Here is a 25,253-nt window from a genome sequence, read left to right as displayed (position 1 = left end):
ATGTGGCATGGAGCTAAACACAGTAGTCCCTTAACAGCATTAAACCAGACCAGCTTAATTAGTGTGCCTGCCTACTGTCTCATTCAGGGATTTCATGGAGGACTGCAGAGTTGCATTTGATTTCTGATAGAGTTAATGAATGTATTTGGTACCAGGAGGAAACATCCAGGGAAATTTGTTGGTGTAGGGAGCTTTCCCACTTCAATCAGAGCTGGAAAAGGGAAGGAAGAACAGCAGCACTGCCTAGTGGAGATAACTCTTGTCTCAGATGAAAGTTTTGTGCTCTGGTGTGGCTAATTCTCTAGGGACAAATGAATTAATCTTCCTCTGCCTAGGTTTCTCCTTCTACCAGATAGGTATAGTAGTGCTTATCTCCTTTATAAAGGGCTCAAAGGACCACGAGTAAAAGGTATATTGTAGCACCATGATTTTGGCTGTTGTTGGCATTCTATTTTTATATGCAAAGAAAAGCGCTCTGTGAGTTGCCCCAGATGCAGACTAGCAAACGGTCATGCTACACAGCGCCACGGAAGAATGATCGTATCTTTTTAATACTTTCTGGTATTTCAGGGGTTGCAGGGTTGCATGTTTCCTGCATTTGTATTTCTGTTTATTTTAGCCTCCAGCAGGGACCTAGCACATAGACAATTAAGTTCCTGTTAGAACCGTGGTTTCATTTTAGCAGCAGTCAGTACCGGGCTGTACAACTTCCCTCTTGCGTACTCTGCGTACGTCACGCTGCCCTGCATGGAAGCCTGCACCTTTGGTGCGGGACACTGCAAGCCTGGGAAGCAGTCCCCTCTCCCCATAAATTTCATCACACCTGCTGGGACAAGATCTTAGAAGAGTTTCTAGGAATTACCGAAGGAGAGAATAGTAAGTTTGGGAAAATGGACTCTTTGGGGTGCTTCTTTTTAAATTATATGTGTGTATATATGTATATTTAACTGTAAGACTTTCTGTGTCCACGTGTATTTGCTTTGTGTATCTTGCTAAGATGACATCCCTTCTGATGCTAAGGGGCCAAAATATCTCTTGAAAGGTCTGGTACTAAAGAGGGAAGTAAAAGTAAGTTTTAAACTTATGTATTCTTTCTTTTCCTCCTTTTTTTTTTTTTTTTAATGATAGTTTTCTGAAGGCAGAAATTATTACTATATTACAGATATTACTATTAATATTCCCACTTAGTTTTTGTTCCATCCTTTGTGCGATCTAGTTAGAAAACTAGGAAGTATGTTTGAGCTAATACGGAGTAGGGCTTTTGTCTTTTCAAACAGGAAATAAAACAGTTGAAACGATTTGGTAACACCGGTAAGTGCTTTGTGTATGTTCTACACCTAGTTTGTACACCAGAGACCACTGGTAGCTTATTAATGCTTTTTATTGTTTATCAGGGATATCTGGGAGCCAGACTGTGTGAAGTAGTAAAAGTTGAGCTGATGCAGCTAAAGAATTGGTTGTTTCTTTGGTAGTTGTGGCATTGCAACATTGTGCAACAGTCTAGCTCTTGATCCGAGAAAAATTTACTTGTTGGCTGCCTTAGGTGATACAGGAGAAATAAAACACCTCTTGACTTTAAAATAGACAAGCCTGTAGATCTATGACGTTCTCAGATAATGAGGACCAAATTATGCTATTTCATTGAATCATAGACTGGTTTGGGTTGCAAGAAGCTTGAAGACCATCTACTTCCAACTCCCTGCCATGCGCAGGGACACTTTCTACTTGACCAGGTTACTCAAAGCCCCATCCAACCTGGCCTTGAACACTGTCAGGGATGGGGCAGCTGCAGCTTTTCTGGGCAGTCTGTGCCAGGGCCTCAACACCCTCATCGTGAAAAATTTTTTTCCCAGTGTGTAATCTAAATCTCTAATTTCATTTGAATAATCAATAATTAAACCCCAATATTATTTAAAAATGTCATCATGAAATGCCTCTACAAAATGTATTCAAGCGGTTGTCTCCTACAATGATCTGTTCTGTATATTACTCTTTGAAAGGCTGCTGTCTGGGACCAAGCCTCACAGTAATTCAGCTTGCCACATGAAGGACTGCTTGCAAATGCTAATTATTAGTAATCAGCAATGAGTCTATTAAATGCTAAGGCACTGCAGTTCTCAGGCTCTGAAATTTCTGTAGGAAATCAATGTCGATAAATGTGAGGTAAAACACACTTCGGTGGGGGGGGGGGATCAATACTAGCTCTACAGGTAAATGATGAGCTTTGAGTGGTGTGTTGCTGTTTTAGGAATAAGATCTTGGGGATATAATAGATAGTTCCATTAAAGTGTCAGCTCTGTGCTCGGCAGTGATCAAAAAAGCAAATAGCATTAGGAATTAGGAGGAGAGGAACTGAGAACAACATTCACAGAATCACAGAATCCCAAGGGTTGGAAGGGACCTCAAAAGATCATCTAGTCCAACCCCCCTGCAAGAGCAGGGTAACCTACAGTACATCACACAGGAACTTGTCCAGGCGGGCCTTGAATATCTCCAGTGTAGGAGACTCCACAACCCCCCTGGGCAACCTGTTCCAGTGCTCTGTCACTCTTACAGTAAAGAAGTTCTTCCTGATGTTAACGTGGAACTTCCTATGCTCCAGTTTACACCCATTGCCCCTTGTCCTATCACTGGATATCACTGAAAAAAGCCTAGCTCCATCATCCTGACACCTACCCTTTACATATTTGTAAACACTGATGAGGTCACCCCTCAGTCTCCTCTTCTCCAAGCTAAAGAGACCCAGCTCCCTCAGCCTCTCCTCATAAGGGAGATGTTCCACTCCCTTAATCATCTTTGTGGCTCTGCGCTGGACTCCTTCAAGCAATTCCCTGTCCTTCTTGAACAGAGGGGCCCAGAACTGGACGCAATATTCTAGATGCGGCCTCACCAAGGCTGAGTAGAGGGGGAGGAGAACCTCTCTTGACCTACTAACCACTCCCTTTCTAATGCACCCTAAGATGCCATTTGCCTTCTTGGCCACAAGAGCACATTGCTGGCTCATGGTCATCCTCCTATCCACCAGGACCCCCAGGTCCCTTTCCCCTTCACTACTTTCCAGCAGGTCAACCCCCAACCTGTACTGATACATGGGGTTGTTCTTCCCCAGATGCAAGACTCTACACTTGCCCTTGTTAAATTTCATCAAGTTTCTCCCCGCCCAACTCTCCAGCCTGTCCAGGTCTCGCTGAATGGCAGCACAGTCCTCTGGTGTGTCAGCCACATTGTGAATACTGTGGTGCACCTCTCTAAATCTGGGCAGGTCTGATTCCCAGTGCTTCACCAAAGGCTGTGATAGCACTGGAGAGAGTTCAGGAGAGGGCAGCCAGGAAGATCAAAGCTATTACAGACTGGTTTCCATGTGAAGGACAACTAAGATGAAGGCTTTGCTTCCTCAGGTTTGGAAAGAGGTGACTGTTGAAGGTGTAGATATACATATCTACTACTCCATGCAGACATATAACTTGAAGTAGTAGCACAGTGACATGAAGAATGTGAGTCAGTTGGTCTCCTTTGCACTGTGCATAGTAGGGACCTTCAAGGAAAGCTGGGAGGTGGCATGTTAGAGCAAGCAACAAGGTGGTAGTGCTTCACGCAAGGTAAAGTCATGATCTTTGGCTCCTCATGGCTGAATGGCAATACACATACTCAAGGGGTGAATAGGAAGTTCATGGGAAGTAAGTATGTTGACAGCTTCTAAATACTAGGATCCCAATTTTAATGTAGGAAGGTTGGACTGCAGGCTATTGAAGAGTTTTAAGCAAGTATCTGTATATGCTTGCTCTCTTCGTGGTTTTTTTTCATCCTGATTTTCTGCTGTAAGGGACTGGATGCTAGACAAGCTATCAGTACTAGACAAGGTCTCCCGGTATAGCAACTTTAACACTCAGACTGAGTAGGACACACAGGTCTGAGGCCTTAGAGGATATTAACTTATGCTATTGCAAATTATTAATTTCAGGTCTTTTCTTACAGGCCTCCAAATTTCAGTTTAAAGAGTGGCTTCTGATGTTTGTGGCCAAAAAGAGACAAAGGATGTGGCAGGTAGTACACATCACTTAGATGTGTAAATAGTCAAAGGGAGTAAGAGATGTACAAGATGAGTTAGTGTAAAAGCAAAGCTGAGTTAGTGTAAGCAGTGGTTTGCGCAATTGCAGAAGACTTACGAGGAGGACTTCCTAAGGTGCAACAGCTGTCAGAAACCTGATTTCAAAGTAAGTTGTCCTTAGGTTGCTCTGTATTAATTAACTTTTCTCTTTCAGTTAATTTCATTTGGGTAGTTTAATCTCAGACAGTGCAGCTGTTCCTTACGCACTAAATGACTCATTCTTAATTTTACCAAGAACCTTTTTAGAGACAGCTTTCAGTTTTGCAGCCACCATAATAAATCCAATTCTCTTGTGACCCTTTCTCCTGGTGGCTTGCTGGGAATTTTGTGCCTAATTTGTTTTACCAGATTGATGTGCAAAAGCATCCAGTTGCTATTTCCTACCGATATTCTGACTGAAAAATGCAAGTCAGGGAGCCTTGAAAGGCAGGGCTGCTAATAGGGGCATCTTGGCTATGCAGTAGTTGTCTCCCATGTGAGCCTCTAACAAGGAGCATCCCACATTCTGTTAAAAAAGAACAAGGGTAGTCAGCCTTCCCTCTCCTACAGTGGCCTCTTTCCTTTCTCTGGCTTCTGCTGTCCTCCAACACAACTCCTAGCTGGGCTGGAAAACCTCACCCATAGTTTTGGGTTTGTTGACAAGGTATTTTCACTGTTGTATTGTGTACTGTCATTCTGCTTTCATTTGAGGACATGTGGGTTGGGAAGGAAAGTCATTCTGCAGTCTGTGTTTGAAATCTTTAAGAAGCCATGCAACTTCATCTAATATAAAGATGGGATTGCCTATCCAGAAACATGCCATATTTTCCCACAGCCCTACCAGATGGTCTAATAAAGGGAACTGCTTACATTTATAAGCCTGTCTCAGTAACTTATCTACTGCATTCTTCATTTAATACTTCTTAATTATTGGTTATTTTCATAGCAGATATCCATTGATACTTTGGAAGTGAAAGCTTTTTAATTTCAATTGAAATAGGATTTTACTAATCTAATTCAGATGAAACAGAATTAGAAAGAATTAAGGCAAGTTTTAGGACTTTTGAGGCTTTTTGATGATTAACAGAAAAAAGTCTTTTTAACTTCTTTTTTTCTTTGCACACTTTTCAATAAGTTTTCAGAATTTTTTCTTTTAAAGCAACCCACCAGTGATGAAATAGTAACAAAAAAACCCTTCCGTTTATTTTATTCTTAGCACCAATTTTGATCTTTACGTGCCTTTACTCATGTTCCTTTTCCCCATAATTTTTGCCAGTTTACCGTGAGTGAGAAAAAACAATGGATCCAGACTTCTTAAATGCATTTACACAGCCTGCTGCAGTTGATCAGTTCCTAGCTGAGAACATCATCGCTCAAGGTATGTACTTTATGAACTAGGAGAGAAAAAGGTCCAAAGAATGACCTGAAGAACCAAGCAGAAAATGTGCAGTATAACTGAACTGTGTATTTTTCAGCAGTGGTCCCATGGTTTTATAAGCAGTGGGTAAGAAATGTGTGTGTTCTTTGGCTGCTGATTCTCTAGAGGCAAATCTTGGAGGAGCAACATAAATTTTAGCTGGTTCTTCAGCTGAAATTTAAATTTCACATTTAAAGATCTGACCAAGTTTGTTTTCCTCTTTCCAGAATTTAGTAAAATCTGTGTAGATCTTACTTTTTTGAATTACATTGAAGCGTAATTTCTAACAAATAAAATAAAAAATGTCAGTGTGGGTACATATGGCAAGTAGCGATATTGGGTAATACTAAACTGATAGCTGATTTTACAGCAAACTCACATTAGTCATACTTGAAAATTGTAGTGGATCTTGTTTGCTTCCTTTCATAGGTGAGAAGAAGAAATTCATAAAACCATCCTCAAGCAACAATCCCAAACTGGAAGAATTAAAACTGGTACCATTTCTTTTACTATATTGTTTAACACTCACCTTAAGTTGTTTTAACCTGTCGTGTTAATGCTAAACCCTGTAAATTACACAGCTGTTTGGCCTCAGTCCCCCATGCTTTCTGGATGGGGATGAGCTCTGCTTTTGGCACTTGGGCTCCACACAAGTAAAATCAGAGCTTCAGCTTAAGCACAATGCCAGGATGGCTAAGGCCATACAGAACCAAAGTTACAAATGCCTGCTTCAGCTTAATCACAATGCCAGGATGGCTGGGGCCATACAGAACCAAGCTACAAATACCTGCATCACCCAAGAGTGGTCACTGCTGTGTGTAGAGTGCAGATTTAAAACCTGAGTTTTATCTTATATGATACCTCTCCTAACTTGGCATGTGAGCCACAATGGAAGTGCCCAGTTGATACTTCATTGTAATTATAGTGTAATAGCAATAAGAATCCAGCTGGAACTGTGACTGAAAGCAATCCTATATCAGCATTTACTGTGACTAAAGAGATGCGTGGATACATGCAAGTTTGCTACTCTGATCCCATGATAACAAGTTTTAGGATTGCTGTGCTGATTTGCATTAGGCTTCTGTCTTGTCTTCTACCTCCAGTGGCAGCTGGCTTGGCTGCGATGCTGCATGACAAGGATAGCATAGAGCAGAGGGAAAAGGGATGATGGATGTTCAAGTCACCAAGAATTCAGGAGAAAAGCTTTCAAGTTGTTGTATAATGTGTTGTCTGCTTGAGGTAACTGTGAAGAATGAATCCTATTTCACAGGAAAGCATTTTATTTTGAAAATCTCCCCTGTGTATTCAATCACCGTGTTTCTGTAATGGTACAGCCCAGGGGAAGGCTAGCATACTGATATTTCCTGGAAGAAAAGTGGCATGTCTCTTATGAGACCAGCACTTCTTGTATTATGGAGATACTAGAATTGTTATAAATATGATGTAAACCAGCTTAGGCTATTTGCTGGTGTGTGTATATTGTGGCATTCATAAATCCATAAATATGTGCATTTCTTGATTATGTTTTCCTAAACCTTTGTGCACATTTGATGAAAAAGAGTTGATTTTTGTGTCAGCTTTTCACAATGTTTTTATACAAAAGACGAAATCTGAAAGGAGGTGCTGCAAAATGCAATTATGTTGTCTACAGAGATACTAAATTTATGTCTGCCAAAAATGAAGAGCTTTCCTCAGTTTATGAAGATTTCTGTGAGCTTCAGTGCTTAATCCGTTTCCTGTCAGAGACTCCTGAAACAATGTTCTTCACTGTCTCATTTTTTTTCTTTGGATGAAGAGGAGATAGAAATTGGGTCCCAGGAAACGAAGTCCTCTGGATGCCCATTGGTGCCACTGGTTGCCTTCTTAATATAAAGAGTTCATTGCTCATCCAGAGAAGAGATTGGGATGGGGGAGGACAGGGAGGTATCTTCAAGGGAAGAGTAAGGGAAGCAAAGAAACTTGCTTGGGAGAAAGACGCTGTTCCACTGCACTTTTGTTTTGAGGTAGCTTTGGGGAATTAAGGAATGTGAAGTGGATTGCTGTAGTTACTGTAAGTATTGAACTGTACCTAAAATAGAAGATAGTTGCATTTGAAGGCCAGTAGGAAACTTCTTTAGACACAACTCTCTGCTCTGCAGCTGAGGCCCAACAACTGAACTGAAAACCGAGTTGTGTGAGCTGCAGGCTGTGGATGTGGCTGTTTAAAGCCAAGACAGTAAACGAGTGATCTCATAGGTGTATACTCAGCAGTGCTTTCTGCTTTTCCAACTTCCATCTGATTGTGCTGTTATATTTGTGGTACCCCTCTGTCACTTACACGTCTAAAGTGTCAATAGGTCTTAACCTGTTAAGCAGCGTTAGTTGAGGAGCATGGCTTTCTGCTCTGCAAAATTCTTGTTACTTCTCAGCTGAGAAAGCATATTCCAAACACTTTGACAGCTTCTCAGTTCAGGCAAGTGCCATGCCAAGCCTTGTTTGTTTCTTGTACGGTTTCAAGCTTCTCAGAGGTATTTTATGTTTCCAACCTGCTTTTTACATTTTTGTTAATGTTGGCTAAATTACAGGGATCTGCTGTGAATTTTTGCCTCTGTTTACAGCGAGTGAGAAGGGTATTACCCAAACAACAAACTCCAGACACTCACTTGTAGCAATAATAGAAATACAAGCAATACCCATCCCTTTTCTGAAAGGTTCTTGTTAACAGCCGGCTGTGGCTGCTGCTTTTCAGTTCTGCTTCAGCAGGTCACCTTCCATTTCTATTGACACGTGGATAAAACACGTGCTTGGAGAAGTGCAGAGGAGCTCCTTTAGTCTCCCATGCAGGAGCACAGTGCAAAAGGAAGGGGCTGCAGAGGCAAGGGATGTAACTGGCAAGGTGATTCCTTTCCAGCTGTAGATAGCCCTTGGCTTCCCAAGCAGCTTCCCCTTGCAAAGGCAGGAAGGATATTGAAAAGGGTGATAGGAAGACTGCCACATAAGAAAGTGAAGTAATCAAAATCCTTCCCCCCCCCCAAAAAAAAAAGTATTTGGGGACAGATTAGGACAAAATTGCAGAAAGGAAAAAAAAATAGGAGAGGGAAGAAAGGAATTGCTAGTAACATAGATGATTACAAGAAACAATGAAGAGAATAAGTGAAGCCTCTTGTCTTACAAACTTTTGTTTGTTGAATTTGTGTGAATTCTGTGATGTCTGATGAAGGCAGAGGTTGGGAAAAGTACTCTGCAGCCTCTTTCCTTATGGAAGAGGGAGTGAGATCTGTCTCTCCACCTGTATAACCATGTCTACAAAATTCATAGGAATGTAATTTGTGAGATGCCTATTTCAATTGAAAATTAGGGAGAACTAACTGATACTTTGTTTCCCTTTAAAAAAACAACCAAAAAGCACAAAGGAAGTGGAGGTTGAAATCAAACCAAGGTGTGAGATAAAGGACTAATGAGAAAGGCGAAACACAATATAGCACTGAGTGCTGTACTCGCTAAACAACAAGAATATAATTGCCAGCTACTTTGTTTTCCTTCACAGTTGTTGATTGACTGGATTAACACAACTCTGAAAGAGGAACACATAGTAGTTAAAAGTCTGGAAGAAGATCTGTATGATGGGCTGGTACTTCATCATCTCTTGGGTAAGCTGCTGTTCCCAAACACATGATGGAGTTACTTCCAGATCAGAGAATGAACCTCACAAATTGCACTCTGCTGGAGTCTTACTTCTTGCTGATGGAGAAAGCACTATACTGGGAGCCATCTCTGATAATTGCAATTCTGAACAAATGCCTGATGATCCACTATTGGTTTTATGTAATTATTTTTCTTCTAAGAAAGTATTTTTACCTGCTAGTTAACATAATAGAAAGGTTAACTTTGAAGTGTGAAATTACAGTGCTTCTAAAGGGAAGGAGGGCTTCATAAACCAGGAGCACAAAGGTGATTTCTGATGCTACCAGAAGCATTGGATGGAATCAGCACTATAATTTATATGTTTTCCTTCTTTTTTTTTTTTTTAAAAAGAAGGAAAAAATAGGTCTAAAGCACTGGGTTGGAATGGGAACAGATGGAAATCTAATAGGCTCTCTGCAATATGAAGTGCATGTATAAAAACAGGACCTCGGAGCAGCCTGTTGTTCTATTTCTGTTTCTCCATATCTCTTGTTCCTACTTCATTTTTCTTCCCCCTTTCAGTTTTTTGGGGGATGTCTTTCAAATCGTATCTCTTTTTCACTAAAGCTGAGGGCAGCAGCATGAGCAGGATTGGCTTATTTTCACAGTTTACTTGCCTGAGCAACAAGCTGGGATCTCTTCTGTATGTGAGTTGATGTTGCCTGTGTACACCATTTACAGGAAAGATGCACTCATTGTATTCCTGTAGCTTCTACAGGAGTGCTAAGATGGGGACAAGTAATAACTTGCCTCCTCTCCCTTTTTCAGAGTTTCACTGATTTTATTGAGGCTTTCAGAAAGCACAGGATGTGGGTCTGTGATGGAACCTATTCAGTGGTAGCGAAAACTTAAAATAAGAATTTGTGTGCTTTGCTGTCATTTTATGTTTATCTTGTTTTTTTTTTTTTTCTCTTTTTTTCCTTATGATGGTATTGAAATACATCCTTCTTCCTTTGGACTCTGTCAAAGAAAACCTAGGATCTCTCAAGCTGGATGTTGACAAGATTGCATTAACAGAAAAAAAGCAGCGACAGAAACTCTCTGTGATTCTGGAAGCTGTGGCTAAGTGTTTGCAACTGGAAAAAAATCAGCTGAAATGGAGTGTGGAATGTAGGTGCAGAAGTGAAATTGGAGAAAATCATCCACAACAGGGCTTCCTCTGCTGTATGGCTGCTATGAGGCAAAGGGGTGCCAGAACACTGATTAAATAACCTGTTTTCAATTACTAGTTGAATCAAAAGTGAGACAGGACTAACTGACCCTGACTGCATCATGCAAGCCACATCCTCTAAGTGTGTGGCTTGTAGACCATTTCATACTCCTCATCCTTTGGGTGTATGTCTCACAAAAAGGACTTTTAAGGTGTGATATTGCTAAGTTGTGGTATTACAGAAACTGCAGTATATTTCACCTGTGTTATAGCCCTCTCTGACACTGGGATCCTCTGCACAGGGAGAATTTATGACATTAAAGTGAATTTATGATATTACTTGGTTTGCACACTAACCATTGTTTTCTTTCTTTACATGGAATAGCTATCTTGACAAAGGACTTAGTGAGCACACTGCATCTTCTGGTTGCAATAGCAAAGCACTTCGAACCCAACCTGGCCATGCCTCCAAATGTTCAAGTGGAAACAATCACCATTGAGGTAATTATAGTGTCAGTATTTGTTACAGTAGATCCTAGAGACCTTCTAGTGAGACTAATTTACTTAGAATTAGGGAGAAATGTGTGTGCAGCTGTGAAAGAGATATTTGTATTCTGTGAACTGTGCCTTTTAATTTCAGTTTGTTGGTCTAGGCTATAATGTTCTCAGTTCAGATGATGTCTCTTTAAAAAGTTAGAAACACTCTGCTGGTTTTACTCCTTGATCAAAGGAATGATCCAAACAGAAAACAGCTGTTGATCTCTGTAAAAAAAAAGGAAAAATAAGAAATTCTGCTGTTAGTATCTCTAAGTGTTTTAAAATAGAAGCCTGCACTTGTAAGTCATGACGCTGGTATAATGCCGAGGGCTTACTTCTTTAGGGGAAGGGAGTGTTTACTCCCCTTCAATTGGGGTCACATTTTGGTATTTTTCTCTACAAGCTGAGATCTACATGCTTTCTTCCTCTATTTTGTTTCTTAAAGTCAACTCTGGGACTTCAGGAGAACATCAGATATTCCTCAATTTGGGATATAATTGCAAAAATGTGTTACAATTTTAACAGAGGGTTTGCAGATCATTGGTGTTGGGAGCCAAGTGCATGGTCTGTATGGCATGACCTAGCACTCTTCCCTCATTGGAGCTGATCATAACTGGAACTGAAATGAAGCATGCCTTTGAGTTACCTGTGTCACTTCAGGAGGTTTGAATGTGCCCTGGAGAGACAGCTCCTTCTAGGGCTTGGGTCTGCAAAAGCAGCTGTTGTGGCCGCAACCCAGCTGAGCATTTCAGCAGAGAAGTGATCTCTCTGATATCTAATGGGACTCATTGTGAACTCGGAGCTGCCCATGCTCCTGTCGTGTTGGTCTGATCAGTGACAACCCAACCTTCCATCTAATGCCTTATGGGCCTGAGAGTGCCTCAGCAGATGCTGCTGTGAAACTGCAGCATCAGAAAGGGCTGTTCACCCTGAGACAGAGAAGGGGCAATGGAAATAACAGGGTTGTGGTAGTGAAGTGATCCCCTGTAAGGAGAAATCAATGCCCTTGATGGGAAAGGTAGTCATTAGGTCAAAAATGAGGAAAGCTCCTAGAGGCACAGCTCAGAAGAGGGGACAAAGGCAGGAAGGGAGAAACGTTGAGAAAACCCAAGGCAGACCAGAGAAGGCCTGGCCTTTCTGCAACATGTGCCTGCAGGAAGGACCTGTCTTGCTCTGGTGGGGCTAGGTGCCCTCTTGTTCAGTGGTGAGTTGACACAAAGGAGTTGGCTCAGCATGGGAACAGAGAATGTTTGTCACTGCCTGAAAAAGCAGTGAAAACCAAGGAATTTTCTGTGATGAGATGTGTGCCAGGTGTCTGAATAAAGCGGTATGCTTGCCCATCCTCTCCTGTCTCTTTAGAGTGACAGCTGGATTGAAGCTGTTCTTTTGATACTATGTGAAGTACTAAGATCTATATACAGGAAAAAACATGCAAGAACATAAGCAGATATCCCAGGTGGCTTTGGAAATAGTAAGAATTGCCATCCTAAATCTAAGCAACTCACCAAACCTCTGCAGGGGGGATTCATTGATGGGTTGCAGGCCATGGTTCGAGGTTATTATAAAGCAGAGATAACCACCACCAGTCCTGCAAAGCTGAAAAATGCATCAAGCTGCTTTGTGCAGGCAGTGATTTCCTTTATATAATATAGTATAATCAAGACTCCAGGTGAACATGCCAGCCTCTGAACTTCACCAGCTGAGGGCTACTCAGCTAGCAAAACGGCTACTGGTAAACCCAGGACAACCATGTACCTCTCCTTTGGCTTCCTCTTATGCGGAAGTAAGTAACTTATGTTTGAAGAGTAAAGAAAGCAGAAGGGAGCAGCAACCTCTCAAACTGCCTGTAGAAATTGTACTGGACTTCTCCAATAAATTCCCTCTGGTAATCATTTAAGGCAGCAAACAAATCGCGAAAGCCTCATTAATGGTTACAGGGTGGGTTTTTTTGTGTAACAAACCCCAAAGTATTTATTGTCCTTTCAACAGAACACCTCCAGAGGATTAAAGACAGCAAATGCAGTGGAATATATCACAGAAAACAAGTAAGAGGGGATATATCTGTTTTCTACATTGTCAGTCAGAAAGGAAATACTGTGGGGCTTTTCCGCCTTATAAAAAATAGCTGGGGATCGTGATGATGACATAAAGCATAAACCCAGGTGTACATATGTATACAAACTGTTTCTCTGATTTCCTTCCTTTTTTTTTTTTTTTTTTCCTTTTCACTTTTCAGATTTGGTATTATGGTGTAATGCCCTTCTTTACTCTTTATATAAAGTTACCTAAAATAATGTGTATGATCATTTCTGGGGCTTAGTGTTTGTCGTAACCATGGAATATAATAACAAATATAATAATAAAAATCCAGTGCTGTAAAATTACCTGTCCCAGACTAAACTGGAAGTTTTCTAAAGCCACAGTGGTTTAAATCTACTTTTATTTTGTTGCTATGGTGTCATTAAATAAAGGAGGCAGTTCTGATTTTACTGTGAAAGAAAAGACTGAGCTTGCTGAGTTTGAAAGGTACTGTCATTATTAAAGGAGTCAAGTAGCAGTATCCTATTTATATGTTGAGAAAGTATGGATGTAATTTCAAGAGCTAGAAATGGATTTGCCTACTATCTTTTATATAATAGAACATCTTCAAATTCTACTATCATGAGCAGCATAGTGGAAGAGAATATTATGGGTTTGGCTTATAAAATAAGTGTTCATTGGTCTGTAGGCCACTTAAAATTTCATATACTTCCAAGAGCCTGCACAGTTATGCAGTGTACTTAAAAATGTTAGAAAGTTACTCTGACATAAAACTAATGGCACTTTGCACGGTGTCTCCTGCTTTACAAGATAGCTGATGGCCCAGATAAGCTTTGCTTGTGAAAAAGATTAGTTCTGATGAATGCTTTTTCTAATTCTTGCTTTTTGTTGCACTTTTAGGGAGAATTTAGAAGCGCAGTCAAGTAAGTACGGGCATTGCCAAATTCAGTGTTTTACTGTTATGTGCTATTCTATACCACATTATGATCATTTCTCAGATAAAATCAGTATTGCTTCCACTACAGTTAATAGAGATTCATGGATTTCTCCTAGTGTTTTTTTTTCCAAATGTCTTCCGTTAATGTCTGTTCATACCAACACAACATAGTTCAGAAATTGGGTGGTCGCTTTGCCCAGGACTACAGACAGCAGATGGGAGGTGAGACGAGAAATGAAACAGTCGGTTGATGACCCAACAGAGAAGACTGGCTGGGGGTTTACACATTGACCTCCTTCACTGTTGGAACTATTTATGAGCATAATGTCTTGAGAATTGTGTGTCTTGTTGCTACCACTTTCAACGTAATTTCCTTTCTGTAGTTTGCAAATGAAATTCTGAAGTCTACTGGTACTTGACTACGGATGGCAGCTCAGTAAAGCAAACATCCCCAGAGTTTTTGCCCTTAGGGCTTTTGAGGGCTGTGAAACATTTGAGGTGAAAAATGTCCATCTGGGCAGAGCCAGCGGAAGGCTGAGGCACTGCTTCAGGCTTCGATGTGAGCTACTCTTCCTTGCTGCAAAGAAGCACATTGCATCTGCAGTGAACCAAGGCAACTGTTTTAATTCTCTGCTGTGCCCTTTATGTTAGCATTTTCATCCTTCGTAGAGGTACAGACTCTCTCATTTAGTACATATTTATCATTTATTCCACTGAGTGGTCTCTAATGTGGGCTGTAACCTTAAAAACCCCCTCTGTAAACAGGTGTTTCTTCCAGTGGGCTGATTCTGCTGCGAAGAGAAATCTGAAATTCACTCTTCAAAATGCTCCCTCTTTCCATTTTTGACACAGCTTGCTTAACAGAGAGAAATCTGAAAGCGTGGCTCCAGAAGAGGGCTCTCTAGTTTGCAAGACTGTTGAAGGTTTCACACTGTTGCTCAGTGATTTGTTTGATGGATTCACCTATTCCCTGATGTTGCTCCTGCAGCATCCCCCCAACAGGGAGAATAGAGAAACCAGAGGAAACCTTTTTGCAGTGGAGGCTTCTCTGTTGCTGGCTTCTAGGAGGAATCTTCCTTAAGCAAAGCTGCCTTCACTTTCCTGTACTGTTGAAACTAGTTCTCCATTTAGTTATGCTTCCAGAGTGCTCTTGATTTTTAAGGGTATTTTGAATACCTTATTCATGCTTGAAGCAGAGCAGTCTTGTGGCCAGGTTACCGTGAAGAGATGTGTCCTGTTCTTGCTAAACCTGGGCAGAAAATGGAGGTGAGGGTGGGCATACACAAGGATTTCAATGAATCCCATTTCCTTGGAAATCTTTTGTGCTAGTTCTCTGCCGCAGCACTGCTGACACTGGCTCAGTGCCCTCATTTAAACTGGATGGCAGCACTGGTTATATTTGAGGTCTGTGAATCTGCAGAGGAAGGGCAGTGTCTCCAAACCCAGAATCAAGTTTGTGGTTTTTTTGAAGGAAGGGGGCTGGTTTACTGCAAATTTGATGCAACTGATATTTATGTTGAGCTGAGTAGCTGTTCTACTCAGCTTGCAGTATTTTATCACAGACGTTCAGGGTTTAAAGAAACATAACAAAAGAGGTAAACTGTAGAGACGTGGAACTTGGCCATTGCTCAGGCTGGTGGCAGCACAAATCTTGAGAACCTCTGCAGGCGAAAATTACAGAGGTGAATGAAGTAAATTGTGTTCTCTGATGTAGTCAGGCTGAAGGGAAGCCACTCACCCTGTCCCCTGTGACATACAAAAGCAGGAATTTTCCCCATCTCCCTGTGGCTCTCTTCTTCCTTGACTTGTAAGGTGTGAACCTTCTGGAGCCACTTTAAATCCCTGATCCGACAGTTATTCCAAATAATGACAATTAATGTTGTTTTGATACAGAAGATGATGCCTTTGATGAATTATTTAGCCGTGCTCCAGATAAATTGGATGCTGTAAAAAAGGTAATTTACATTTTTAATAGACATCAAAATTTCTAAGGTAAAACATAACTTCTTTTTCAGTGTTGAAAAAAAAAATATCTTTTCTTCCACCCTCTCTCCCCATTCTGTTTTCTTTAGGTATTACTGCAATTTGTCAACCAGCATGTTGGAAAATTAGGACTAAATGTGAAAGACATCAGCTCTCAGGTAGCCTGCTCTAAGCTGCATGTTAACCATGTTTTGTCAGCTGTCAGTGTTTACTCTAACCATTAGGATTCCTCCCTTTTGCTGTAGTAATTTGAAACATGGCAACATAACAATTATTTCTAGCTTCAGGTTAAGATATCAGACTTCAGTCTCTGAAGTTTCTAAAGCTAATGAGTAATGAAAAAATATAACTTTGTATTGAGCGGTGCCTTTGTAATGCTATAGAGGGTAATTTTCAGAGTCTGCCCAACTCCTGTGGGTGCTCTTTCTGTCATGATGGAAATAAAGGTGTTCTGACAACTAAACTGAAAACCAAGCTGATTGCTGGTGCTTAGAGATTTTTGATGCTGGATTTGCTTCACGGTAGGAAGGCGTGGTTTTCACTGCATTACAAAGTCCCATCCTCTGACTCGGGATAACCACCCTGGGTGCTGATGAAGAGGGACACAACTGCACCTCTGCTGTCCTCCTCCACTGCTGCTGCCTCCAGGGAGGGTGAACAGCAGCTCATGCAGAGCCAGGGAGCTGCAGCATCCTCCCTGCACCTATCCAGGGAGAGAGTGAATGATGGGAGATGAGCTCAGGGGTGTCCCTCATGGCTTTTTCATTCCCTACTTCTGCAGTCACACATGCAGAAATCAGCTCATTGATCTCGCTTTACTCCAAGCATTGAAAACCTTGGTGCAGGTGCAGTCCCTGCCATTTATGCCACGCAAATGAAAAGCGGAGCTGTGCTTTCATGCTCTTCTGGGTTTTCCTGGTGGGTAACTGTGAGAAAGGAAGTTTCACAAGTGTTTTGTCGTAACAAACACTTACAGGCTATCCAGGGGGTTGTGGGGTTTTCCTCTCTGGAGACATTCAAAACCCACCTGGACACGTTCCTGTGCAACCTGCTTTAGGTGGCTGTGCCTTGGCAGGCGGGTTGGACCAGATGATCTCCAGAGGTCCCTTCCAACCCTAATGATTCTGCGATTCTGCAAAATCTCAGGCAGTAGGCACAATTTTCTTTTGTTTATACTTACACATTTGTCACTTGTGGTTGTCTGTAGTCTCTTCACATCTGGAATAGTTTGTTTTAATAGCTGTCTTTTTACAAGGTCTTATTTTCACTAGCATGAACTTGGGAGCCTTATGTAACTAAATACGAAGTTTACTATAGAAGAGGTTGAGGGAGCTGAGTCATTAGGCTGTCTGCCTGCCAGAGTACCATTTAAATTCCTTTATTGCTAGAATGGCATTTGTTGGAGTAACTTACTAAAAGCCAACATAATAAATAATATTAAGATCATTCTTCATCTAGTTTGCAGATGGAGTTATTCTGCTTCTGTTAATTGGACAACTGGAGGGTTACTTTCTGAATTTAAGGCATTTCTTCCTGACTCCAGCCAGCAGCATGGAAATGGTAGGTTCTTATTTAGTTGCTTAGAGCTTGAAGCTTCAAACGTCTATTTAGTGCTTCTGTTTGTCAGTTAAACAAGAGCTCTAAATTGCTGCTGCTGCATGTGAAGTCTTAAGCATTTAGCGTTTGCAGGATAGTGGTTTAGGACAGTACAAACACATGCACTGCATGTTAAAATACCTTGGAACAAGTCAATATCTTCTTCAAAGTTAGTTGTTATCTCACGGGAGGCAAACTATTGTTACTTGCATTTTTTTTTTGGCAGAAACATGCTTCCGAAGCCTTCTGGTGAAATACAGAGGGTCTGTGTAGTGGGGAATTGGTGTGCTGTCTGTCCTGCAAACAACATTTTTCAGTGGATGACACCCCTTGCAGAGCAGAACTGGTTTCCTTAGGCTGTCCTAAATATATAATCAAGACATGAACAGAACATTTTGAGGGCCCCCTCCGTGCTTTGGAAGCTCTCAAGAGTTTACATTTTTTCCTTTCCGAAGGCTGGGAGCTGTAACCTACCCAGCCAGACTAGAGGTTGACACTTTTTTCAACCTCTACCAGGCAGATTTCATCATTGCTCTAAAAGAACAAGCTGGCATCAGACACGTGCCAAATGCCCCCACCACAGGTCTGGGGTGTTACCTATTTTGAAGTATTTCAGATATTTTCAAAGAGTCTCCACTGCAGGCAGAGATTTTCCATGTGATCACTGAATAGCTCTGAAAGTCTCGAAACCTGTTTTTCCTGGGTTGTATTCTGTTAGATCTGTGAAGGTGAAATGTGTCACATCCTTTTTGCTTGAGAACTGCCAGAGAAGGGAATCTCTCCTCTGGCATGGTTTGCATTATAGCTTCCCTGCACAGACAAGACTTTCATCTGATTCCCAACTTCCCTGTAGTTAATCTTCCTGGGCAATATTTATTTGTAATTAAAATTCTCAGAGGTCCTGTATTAATATATAAATACTCCTGTGGAGTTTTTCATCGAAGAGTTTGAATCACAATTGCCTGAGACTTACGTTCAAATTCTGTCAAAATCCATTGCTGTCAGTTGAGTGTTTAAGGTATTAGGAAAATCCAGACTTTTTCAAATCTAAGAACAGGGAAAATTTATTTTGAAGGGTTGAATCAAACAAAATCAAAGCGTTTCCCTGCAGTTATTTTTCTTCCCTTTTTCCTCTTCCACTCAGTTTTCAATTTTTTTTTTTCCTCTGGTCTATTGACTTGGAAATAATTTTTTAATATTTCTATTAACTTTATTTAGAGGAAGTAAATGATTTTTTTTAATTTAAAATTTAATATAAAACCTTTTTATTTTTGGTTCAGTTCTTTTCAAACCCCACAGATCTTTTTCAGGAAATGAGATACCCCTAAATTTCACGTACAGATCAGAGCCCTGACCTCATAGTTCTTAACTTGCACATGCTGGTCATTGGCCTCAGAGAAGAATATAATGGGGTTGGGTACTGCTTCAGTACAATTCTGTATGTCCTAGTAATTTCATTTCAGCAAAGTTACTTCCGTGTACTGGACTTACTGCTGAACAGTTTGCCAAAGTGGTATTTACCATTTGTTTCTCCTCTGATGTTCATTGCAAGATGAAAAATGAGATGACAGTGTAACTAAAAATATTGAGCGACCACAGTTCAACTGTCATTTGTACACAAAATACGTCTTTCAATTCCCCTGGGCTTTCTAACTCCCTGTCATTTTAGACATTAATTGGTACTGTAAAGTATGAAAATGAAACTTTTCCTGAGATTTAAAACATGTCACTTGTGTTATAAAAATGGTGACAACCACACGCGCTGTTATGATCGGTGCAGTGCATCAACTTTTCATTCAAGCTGAAAGCTTGTGGTTGAAAGCTGGTACGTGCACTTCACGAATCACAAAGAAGGGAAATTGGGATGGAAGCAGTGATTCTGAGGAGGAAATAGAAACAAGAAATAAGGAGAGCAGCAGCCCACGTTAGAGGGACAGGAGGGGTGAGGAAAGCAGGTGCAGAAATCCAGGAGATGACTCACCTACAAGTGTAAGAAGACAGCAGTGTGTGGGTAGGTTTGTTGCAGTTTTTTTCAGTGTTTATCACAAAAAATTAGGTTTACAAGTAGCTGTAAAGGAAGTCCATCTCTGGGCACTCCTGTGTATAGAAAGATGTGTATTCTGAGACAAAGAGTATCTTCACAGAATAGGTTAGGCTGAAGTTAAGGGTGAACTTTGCACAGTCAGGAGATGAAGATGATGATGATGGAGGGCCCCTCTGCTCGTCAAAACTGTATGAACTTGGTAGTTTTGCCAAAACAGGCCCAGAGCTGAAAAACCCTAAAAGTCCTGACCTCTGTCCAGTTGTAAATCCTAAAGAGTTGTCCAGCTCTTCTGAGTCTGGAAGCACAGGTGGATGAAACAACTTATTTTTCTAGGTTTTCTTTCTTTGGTAATTATCAGTATTTCTGTCTGAAGATTTATTTTGAAATCTGCATGTTGTTCCTTGCAAATGTCACACACATTACAGAGAAGGAAATGGGCCCCTTTTACCTGTGTTGGTTCATTAATGAAACATTTGATTAATTCATTCCAATCAGAAAATTGTGTAGATCTGTATGAGCTTAAGCTCACCTGGTTGCTGACTATCAGAGGAAGAAAACAAGCCTGAATCCAAACTGACACTCAGTCTCTTGTAAACCATACAACCAGGTAAAAAATAGATCTATTGCTTCACTTCAGAGCCCACAGTTTTGCTTGGCTTATGCTTGGGGGACCCATGTGCTTATTGTCAAAAGATAATAGGCAACAGCACAGCAGTAGTTATGACATGCCTCCCAAAGGATAAATTGCTCAGTAGCTTAAGGAATGTATGAAGAGACAATTTGAAGTTTGTTCAGGCACTGAGGGTGTTTAAAAGATGTGTAGATGTGGCATTTCGGGACATGGTTTAATGATGGACTTGTCAGTCCTGCGATAACAATTGGCCTTGAAAATCTTAAAGGTCTTGTCCAACCTAGATGGTTCTGTGATTAGAAGAAGGGAGCCTCCTAACTACCATTCAAGTAAACAATTACTCTTAAGCTGTTAGAAGGTAGTAATGGCATGCAGTATTACTTAAAAAATCGTTCATGACTACTGCATGTATGTGTGATGCTGCTTTTATGTGGGGAAAGTAGAGAACAACCAGCAAGGAAAAATCAGAACCCTCCCCCCAGCCTTCATTCATAGATGTGTGCTTAATTTCTCGTGAGTAATATTAAGGATATCATCACTGTTGTTACTGTGTATAGACATCTTTATATATTAAAGCATGAACTTCTAGCTCACAAATATTAGCTGATCAGAAGATTTGCAGTCTTTGTAACTCTGAATTAAATAAAGAGAACTTTTTCCTTATGTTTTTTTGTTTGTTCCAAATATGGAAAACATATGAGCATCGTTAAAGAAACAGAAATAAATTCCATGCATCTATTAGACCCTGTTATGAATCTAGCCTGTTTTCCCCATGGAAACATCCATTAGCACAAGACTTTCACATGCAAGGTCTATTTTTAAATAAATGGTTTCTTCTGCCCATCTCATGGGATACATTTTGTAGGAGACGGATTTCACATCCAATTTTATATGATAATTGCTAGATATTGTGAAGAGCACTCCATCAAGACAAAGGAGACAGATATGAGTACATATTTATGAATCGGTATCTTCAGCTACTAAAAAAGTACTTTTTAAAGCCTCCCGGCCACTGCGCTGCTGGGTGGAAAATATTTTCTGTTATATTGATCTTTCTCTCTTTCTCCCATCAACAGCTTCACAACGTTAACCTTGCATTGGACCTGCTGGCAGATGGAGGCCTTCTGAATTTTTCAGTGAACTCTGAAGGTGAGTCATAGCATGCAAACTTGTCTGGAATAGAATTGCTAATATCCAGGCAAAAGTTATGGCAATTGAAGAAAGCAGATTCTGCAGCGTGACACTGACACATTTCATTATATGACTGCCCATAGCTCCTCATTCAGAATGAATTGTAATAAATGTGAGAATCGTTTTCAACAATATTTCTGTACTAAAAATGTTGACTGTTATAGGTTTAGTAATTTTGCACTAAACTTAAACTATATAGTAGGTCAGTATTTGTTGAAGATTTCAGTGGCAGCTCCTAGGGAAATTACAGCAGCTGAGCTGGACAGAAAATTATCTTTCTATCTCATAAGACAGTGCACTAAAACCAAGCTCATTTCATATGGTAAGATACCTTGCAGAATATGTCCTGAAAATCAGAAACACTGATCACTCTTTTCAAACCCAGAGGAGCTCATGGGTCAGTCTCCTGACTGTGAAATTCATAGGTTTTAAGTTGCTCTTCTGCCTAGTTCAGACCTGGGAGCTGAATCTTGATCTCCTGCATCCAAGTGAATGCTTTCATCACTAATTCAATGTGCATGCCTGGTTCTTTGGGATGAGTCTAATTTTCCAATTGAAAAAATGGTCCAATGACAAATTTTTGACCAGCTCCTGGTGGGATGAGAGACGTGGTTATGTTAATGGGTGGTGCTGTGACTGCTTAGCCTGACCCTTTGCAGGGCACATGATCTCACCCCATCATTCCTTCATCAAGCTCAAAAGCTTGTTGAATAAAGAAATAAAATCTTTACTAAAAATAGAAAACCTTGTCTCTTTCTCTGTTACTTATTTATGAACAAGTGGGTGCATGTGTTTAGTATATAACTATATACCATATATATATGGAAATGTAGAACTTTTGTGTTTTCTTTAGTTTTCTTTTTCCACTAATGCTTTGGTGATGTCAGTAATTTGTATGATGGGCATGGGTGAATTGTAGGCTTTTTGCCATATTACATAGAGCTAGGAGTTTGGAAAGCTATTTATGTTAACTTTGAAAAGAGTAATCTGTGTGAGCTCAGATTTCCATGCTGAGGTCCACCTTTTGTCTGAAGAGAGATAAACCTATGCTTTCTTTCCTTCCCTCTGGCTATTCTGCATTGCCTCAAACACAGAGTTGATCAGTAAAAGAATACTGGTGCGAGCACCTGCAGATTCTTTAGCTTTACTGGGAAAATCCTCAGCTAGTGATTGAATTTAGTATGATTTAGGGGTACTTATTGCAGCTACACTATTTAGACTTTACTAGTGTTTCATTATTAGTCTTTCTCCTGGTGATTTACAGCACTGTAAGAACAGTAAAAGCTCTAAATCAGTTACCCTGTTCCATTACAATTATTAAATACAAGAGCAGTTGATTTAGCCGAGAGCATGGAAGCTGAAAAGCAAATGTAAAAAGAACACAGCCAATGGCAGTGAAACATAATGGAAACGTTACAACCGAAAAATAAAGTATCAACTAATTCCCAATATGATTCTTGCCATACAGGAATCTTTCAAAAATAAAATTGTAAAGCCCTAAATGATCCAATCTGTTCTTTGCTAGTGAAGAATTATTTCTTACTATGCATTATTTATCCTGTCTTCCAGCAAAACAATGCAGTGAAATGAACTTCTCCTTAAGTTCATTTAATGAATAAATAATTTTTCTAGCTCTGCAGTTCCTGGTTTGCTTCTTGTTACAATTAGATTGTCTAAGTTTACTTTATAACTGAGGAAAGGTGGAAGATTGTCTTTGGCAATTGCAGTCTGTTTCTGTTCCAGGGATTTCTAATGCTTCCCATCTGGTTTTGTTGTTTCTGGTTTGTCTATCCACAGATATCGTGAATGGAGATATGAAGACTACAATGCGAATTCTGTATTGCTTGTATTCCAAATACAAATCCAAGGAAACATGAGGAGCAAGGCTAAGACCTTGGGCTTTGTTTCTTGTTGTGTTGTTTGTTGTTTTTTTTTTTCCCTAGCATGTCAGGGTCATATTTTTTGGATTCCCACCTCTGTTTGCCACTGTTTATGTGCATGCACTTGTGTCTGACACTTGCTGTATTAACATTGTATATGCAAGTATGTATTCATGCAAGTTTTCACATAGGCCTGAGTAACTAAGTATGCGTGTGTCCAGGGCCAGTGTATTGTGTAATTCTGTGGCTGTAGCTCTTGCTACAGACCCTGTCTCCTGTTCTGTCTGAGCCCCTCTAATGCTAAAAAGAAGTGCATTCTAGGCTCTGCAATCTTTGCTTCTGGAGGTGAATTTGGAAGCTGTAATTGCAACCTCCCCACTTTCCTGCTTGAGTGACTATAGAAACTAGAGAGTGGAAAGAGCCACCATGGCACCTCTGGGAAGAGGAAGATTGCAGACACACTTGAAATTCAAGTTTGAAACCTTCTTCAGACAGAATGCCAGCTGTTCCCAGACAAGAGGATATGGATTGGATGCCATATGCACAGGTAGCAGAGATGAAAGCTGAACTTACCAAATGTCTGATAAGGTTCCACCGTGTGCCTGCTTAAATACGGAAAAGGGATTCAGAATGACATGGTGGCATGACACTGTGCTGTAACAGAGAGGTCTCCTGCACAGCTGTAGAAAGATGTCCTTGTTTCCTTGCTAAGCTAATGCTGAACTGTGGCCAGCCCCAGCATGTTGCAGCCCCAGTGTAATGTCTGAGTAGCAGGAATGCCAATTCCTGTGTCAAGCATTGATTGACTGATGGCTTGGCTTCGCGAATGAAGACTTGGGAAGGGCTTTACCCACGCTTACTACAAGCACAGTGACCAAGGGCATGTGGGATAGGCAAATCTGTTGGGAAAAAAGGCTGCTTAGGCAATCAGGAAGTTTCCGACCAGGCATACTGCAGGAGTAGCTAACACGACCATGCTTTCTCTCCAGTAAGAGGTAGATAGATGCTGTCTTTGTCTACAGCTGAGGCCATCATGGGCGGGAGTAGTGAAACTCTCAGCTTCTGCCACTTCTGACAGCATACTCATGCTGCAGGGACTCTAAATCCCCTCTGAGACTCTTGGCTGGATTTGCTCAGCAACTGTCCTCAAGTATCCCAGCAACTCTCTCTGGATGCAGTGAGGCTAGTCGCAATTTACGTTAGCTGTCACCCCCGGTCATTGTTGGGGGTTTTAAATCAGAACTCCTTCAAAACCTCCATATATTTCCTTGACCTTAAAATTATGTGGTTTGTGTTGCATAAAGCTTGAGATCTAATAAAAAATGTTTTGATATTATTTTGGCTTCCATCTAAACTTATTTAATTTCCTGTTGTCAGTGACTCTGACATTAGATCTCTGGTCTGATCCTCCATCTGTGTGTTAATGGGAAACCAAAGCTTGCCTAGTGCGAGGGCTGACATTTACAGATGAGAATTTGTTGTGTCTACCTGAGGATCACATGGCCTAAGAAAGATCCTTAGATAGCAACGCTGATAAGTCTTCAAGTCCTGCCTTTGATAATGGTAATACTGCACAGCTGCAGGAGGAAAGGATTCTGAAAACTGCCAAAGCCTTATACTTTTTGCACCAAGAATTACCTTGTTATTCTTTTACAGAGAAAAATCCAATGTGTGGTGCCAATGTGCTGCAAGATCAGCTTGCTTCCCTAGCAGATGTTGGTTTTGTGTGCTGTTTTGAACGATTTAAATAAAAAATACTTGTCTTTTTCATGTACAAGTCTCCATACGTGTCTTGTTTTATTCCTTAATGGGCATAAAACAATTGAAGGGGAGATGTGAGAAGTGTGTTCTCGCTTCACAGATCCCTGCGGCTGTTGCTGTAACATGGCAAGCGGATTGTAGAATAAATCATTATTGAACAGATAAAACTGGGATGTGGCTTGTGGAGAGCAGGGGTGAGAGGGTAAAAGGACATTTGGTGGTGATACAGTAACAGCATGGCCTTTTCTACCTTGGAAGCCAACCTGAATCTCTTCCCCTGTGTTGGTGAACAGATGTCATCTCCAGTGCGTGACTTTCGGTATAACCTAGAGGCCT

The 25,253-nt window shown here is 40.8% G+C and overlaps 1 protein-coding gene across 2 annotated transcripts; it reads left to right on the top strand.

Annotated features, from left to right (window-relative positions):
* The first annotated feature begins 707 nt into the window (after window positions 1-707).
* Window positions 708-24,933, top strand: PARVG (parvin gamma). Of its 2 annotated transcripts, XM_065673006.1 has the most exons (14): window positions 708-876; window positions 3,976-4,214; window positions 5,364-5,465; window positions 5,934-5,998; window positions 9,031-9,133; window positions 10,137-10,277; window positions 10,703-10,818; window positions 12,844-12,899; window positions 13,795-13,817; window positions 15,725-15,786; window positions 15,904-15,972; window positions 17,273-17,374; window positions 21,162-21,234; window positions 23,074-24,933. In XM_065673006.1, the coding sequence occupies exons 3-14, from the start codon at window positions 5,387-5,389 to the stop codon at window positions 23,151-23,153; spliced, it is 969 nt and encodes a 322-aa protein (XP_065529078.1). In that variant the 5' UTR covers window positions 708-876; window positions 3,976-4,214; window positions 5,364-5,386; the 3' UTR covers window positions 23,154-24,933. The 2 variants fall into 2 exon arrangements, with proteins under 2 accessions (XP_065529078.1, XP_065529070.1); XM_065672998.1 differs by lacking the exon at window positions 3,976-4,214.
* Window positions 24,934-25,253: the final 320 nt, after the last annotated feature.

Source organism: Lathamus discolor, chromosome 1 (assembly GCF_037157495.1).
Source record: "Lathamus discolor isolate bLatDis1 chromosome 1, bLatDis1.hap1, whole genome shotgun sequence".
Classification (NCBI taxonomy): Eukaryota; Metazoa; Chordata; class Aves; order Psittaciformes; family Psittacidae; genus Lathamus; species Lathamus discolor.
Note: the sequence above shows the minus strand (reverse complement) of the source record. Positions and strands in the feature narration are given on the sequence as shown.